This window comes from Cariama cristata, unplaced genomic scaffold, assembly GCF_000690535.1.
Source record: "Cariama cristata isolate BGI_N322 unplaced genomic scaffold, ASM69053v1 scaffold38035, whole genome shotgun sequence".
Lineage (NCBI taxonomy): Eukaryota > Metazoa > Chordata > Aves > Cariamiformes > Cariamidae > Cariama > Cariama cristata.
In genome coordinates, this window is record NW_009616455.1 from 1699 (window position 1) to 6050 (window position 4352).

General features: G+C 58.2%; 1 protein-coding gene across 1 annotated transcript in view; it reads left to right on the forward strand.

Annotated features, from left to right (window-relative positions):
* The window catches only part of SYTL4 (synaptotagmin-like 4), a gene marked incomplete at its 5' end in the record, with an annotated part of 5797 nt that extends 1681 nt beyond the window's left edge, over positions 1-4116 (forward strand). The window contains 7 exons of the mRNA XM_009700176.1: positions 7-242; positions 434-536; positions 1434-1595; positions 2382-2487; positions 2863-2962; positions 3510-3718; positions 3839-4116. Of these exons, the coding sequence (XP_009698478.1) occupies positions 7-242; positions 434-536; positions 1434-1595; positions 2382-2487; positions 2863-2962; positions 3510-3718; positions 3839-3981 (1059 nt within the window). The remainder of the gene's footprint in view (positions 1-6; positions 243-433; positions 537-1433; positions 1596-2381; positions 2488-2862; positions 2963-3509; positions 3719-3838) is intronic.
* Between the last annotated feature and the right edge of the window lie 236 nt (positions 4117-4352).

The following is a 4352-nucleotide window of genomic DNA, read 5'->3' on the forward strand; positions in this document are numbered from 1 at the left end:
GCTGAGGATGAAGAGGGACCATCAAGGGATGCTGCCCCGGCTCAGCCCTGCCGTGTCTTCCAGAGCACGCTGGGGAGCATGGTCAGCATTTACAGTGAGGCCGGCGACTTCGGCAACGTCGCAGTCACCGGGGGAATCTCCTTCTCCCTGAGCTACGAGCAGAAGACACAGACCTTGTTCATTCACGTGAAGGAATGTCGCCAGCTGGCCTACGGGGATGAGGGCAAGAAGCGCTCCAACCCGTGAGAGCCGGGGGGGGATGATGGCTGGTGGCACTGCTGGTGGTGCTCAGCTGGGTTGTGGGGTGCCCACCAGAGATGGGAGCTGTAAGTGGGGGGGTCTTAGTAAGGCAGGAGGTCTGGGGTTGCCCTGGGGGTCTCGGGGGCTAGTTGTGGGGAGAGCTTGGTGAAGTGCTGCCTGCTCCTTCCTTCAGGTACGTGAAGACCTACCTCCTGCCCGACAAATCCCGGCAAGGGAAACGCAAGACGAGCATCAAACGCAACACCATCAACCCCCTGTACAACGAGCTGCTGAAGGTGAGCGGGGATGGGATGGGGTGCAGCCCTGTCCCCTCTGCGGGGCCGGGCAGGCACTCAGCCCTGGGGATGCTGCTGGAACAAACCAAGGGAGGGCTGGGCTCCAAACCCTGAGGTGGAGGCTCTGCAGAGGAGCCATGTCCAGACGCTGCACCTTGAAAACTGGAAAAACCCCCTCCCAGGCTGGGTCACTGCTCTGATGTGGCTGTGGTGTCAAGCCCCAGGTGCCATGGTGGGGTGGAGGCACAGCTGCAGATGTGCATGTGTGTCGCCAGCCGAGTTCCTAGCATCCCGCAGAGCTGAGGCCTTCTGCTTACTCTGGACATTGCTTTCCATGGAGAAGGCTCCTGGGCCCTTGCAGGCAGGTTACAGTGGTGGGAGGGAGAGCAGCAGGGCTGCAGAGGCAGAGATAAGGCAGTTCTGGGCCCCAGGGCAGAAGCACTTGGCGCTGCCCTTCACCATCCCTGCTGTGGCTGCTGTGGAGTGGTGGGACTGGCTGGCTCCATCCCTGAGCCTGGCACCGTGTTGCTCAGGCCAGGCTCTCTCTGGATGGGAGGAAAGTGGGAACTGTGGTTTGGTTTCCAGGCTCTCACAGCCTCGGGTTTGCTGAGGTCTTGCGCTCTGACCATCTGAGGCTTGGAGGGCTGGCAGAGCTTCACTTGTGGTGGGGTGGGGTGGGATGGCTGGATGCCATGAGTCCTGGTCCTGCACCACTGCCCCAGGACTTTGAGGTTTCAGCAGGCTTGGAAAGGAAGACGAACAGTCTCCTGCATGCATCCATTGCTCCTCAAACCTGTCTCCTCTCCTGCTCAAGAGCTGTGGCTGATGGTGTATGCCAAGCCTGTCCCCTGCCTGGCACTGTCTGCTCACCGGTGGTTTTCCTGTCTCTCTTCCCAGTACGAGATTAACAAGTCCCTCCTGCTTGCAAGGACACTGCAGTTCTCGGTCTGGCACCACGATCGCTTTGGCCGCAACACGTTCCTGGGGGAGGTGGAGGTACCACTGGACACCTGGAACTTCGAGAGTCACCTGGAGGAGTTTCTGCCCCTGCATGGCAAGGTGCTGGCCCTGCCACCCCAGCCCTGCTGCCCACAGCCTCCCTTGCCTGGCCCTGTCCGGGGGGGTTAGCCCTCAGTGGGCAGAGAGGTGCAGAGACCTCAGCTGAGGGCTGCCAAAAGGCTTGTGCCAAATCAAGTCTTTGGAGAAATGAAGACCCCAGAAGCAGACAGCAGTACTGTCGTAGTAAAAAAGGGCAGATCTTCTGCCTTGAGCCTAGCTTCCCTCCTCCTCCTCAGTAAGTCCCCTATGTGATGCTGTGGAACTTGTCTTTGCCCCATCAGGTATTTTCATTCTGCTTGCTTGATTGCTCCAAGAGCACAGCTGTTCCCGGCTCCCTGCCCCAGCTGGGAGGAATTGGAACCAACTTTAGGGAAACAAATGGGGGAAAATGGCTGGGACATCCTGCTGCGGGTTGCAGAGCTGGGCAGTGGTGAGGGCCTTCGTGCAGCTCGATGGCAGCAGCAGATGCTGCTGCTGGACTTAAGTCTGGTTCTCTAGACTAACTTGTACTGTGGGCTCAGCCCTCGGCCTTGCTGGGACTCGAACAGCTTGTGGAACCCCCTAAATAGGGTTTCCTAAGGGAGGTGACTGAGCCAAAGTAGGAACTCAAAGGAACTGGTCTGAGTCTGACCTGGTGATGCTGGGGAGGGTCTGCAGGCATTTGTGCTGGCTAAACCACCTCTAGGAGAAACCAAGCCCTTGGGGAGATGCTGCGTGCAGAGCAGGCCATCACCACATCTGCTTTGGCCTCTCTAGCAATGCTCGATAAGTCTTGCCTCTTTGCAGATTGGGGCAGACGCTGCTGGTCTCCACCAGTACAAGGGGGAGCTGGTTGTCTCCATGAAGTACATCCCATCTTCCAAGCACCCAGGGGCCGGGAATGGTAGGAAGGGTGAGTGCTGGAACTCCAGGATCTCTGTGTAGCCTGCAGGACCTGCTCATGGCCAGGCGAGCTGGGTCTGGGTGGGTTTCTTGGGTGGTGCTACTGAAGCCTTCTCCTCTGCAATGCCTGCAAGGTTGCTCTGCAGCAGGGCACAGCTGGCTGTCCTCAGGCTGGCCGAGCGGTCCCAGTGCTTTCCTGGGGCTGGACCATCGGGCCCCGCATGAAGAAATTGTCTGCCTTCATGTCAGCAGGCAGGGCCAGTAAGGGAGGAGGCAAGAGGAGACAGTAGGATCTTTTCTTGCCTCTGCAATGAAAGCTGTTACAGAAGTCTGCAGTGGTGGAAATTAAGGTTGATTAATTCTTGCTGTGTTGGATTTTTTCCAGGCAAAACGGGGGAAGGTGGTGAGCTCCAGGTCTGGATCAAAGAAGCCAAGAACCTCACGGCTGCCAAATCTGGGGGGACCTCAGACAGCTTTGTCAAGGGGTGAGTGTGGGTCCCAGGTGACGGGGCAATGAAGGCACTGTCCTCCCTGGATGCATCCCAGGGCACTTCCCAGAGCTGCTGCGGGGACCTGGGGGAGGGAAGGGTCTCTGCGCTAGCTGCCCGCACTGCCTGCATTGGTACCCTGAAAGTCACTGTCTGCCCAGAGACAAGACGCTCCTGGTAGCAAATGCTCTCCTGGGTTTTGGGTGGTTGAAAGGTCATGGTGGGATGCTGTGTGCAAGTCAGGGCTCCAGCTGCCCTCAGATCATCTTCCCAGAGGTTACCGAGCCACCAGGCTACATGGCTGGGGGGGAGCAGGCTCCGGTCCTTGCCCTCTCCCCTCCTTAGACCGCTTGCAATGCACTGTGCGGCTTTTCAGGAGGCAGGGCAGAGACCCAGCCCCTTGCAGATTGTCATGGTCCTTCTTCCCAAGCCGTATCAGGGAAGGTGGGCTCCAGGCGAGGTCCTGGGGTGCTGAGGTGCCCCAGCCCCTGGGGCAGAAGGCAGTTGCATACGTGCTGCTAACCCAAAGGGTTGCTTCCCCCAGCTACCTCCTGCCACACAAAAACAAAGCCTCCAAGAGGAAGACACCTGTGGTGAAGAAGACCCTGAACCCTCATTACAACCACACCTTTGTCTACAATGGCATCAGCCCCGAGGACCTGCAGCACATCTGCCTGGAGCTGACGGTCTGGGACCGAGAGCCACTGTCCAGCAATGACTTCCTTGGGGGTGTCCGTCTGGGAGTGGGCAACGGTGAGGAGCCCTGGGGTCCCATCAAACCCTGGGGACAAGCAGCCTTGCTTGGGGATGCCTTGCTGTGGGCAGGAGGCTACTCTGGCAGTGACTTCTGCCCATGTCCATCCTTTCTCCTAGGTATGAGCAACGGGCAGGCTGTGGACTGGATGGACTCCACGGGTGAAGAGCTGAACCTGTGGCAGAAGATGTGCCAGTACCCAGGTTCGTGGGCAGAGGGGACGCTCCAGCTCCGCTCCACCATGGCCAAGCTGAGGCCGTAGCCTGCGGCCCCGGGTCACGGCCGAGGGCTGGCACTAAGCCACACTCGCTACACGGCCTGGCAGGGCTGCCAAACGTGAGTTGGTTGGGGGTTTTTTTTTTTTGCTTATACTTTAATAAACATGACCTTCTCTAAACAGGCTTGGGCAGAAAATCTTCTTGGCCTAGCTTCCTTTAAAGGGTTTTCCTTTTGTCTTAGGCTTTGCACCAAATTTGAGGCTGAACTGGAGTCCTTGTGGACCCTCCCTTCTTCCCCCCCCCTCAGGCTTTGAAATGTGGTTGGGTTTTTTTCCTTCTTTCCATTCTTCTTCCTTCCACCTCCTCTGTTTCAGAGTCTGCTCTCTCCTTGTCTTCTCCACCCTCCTCCCGCAGC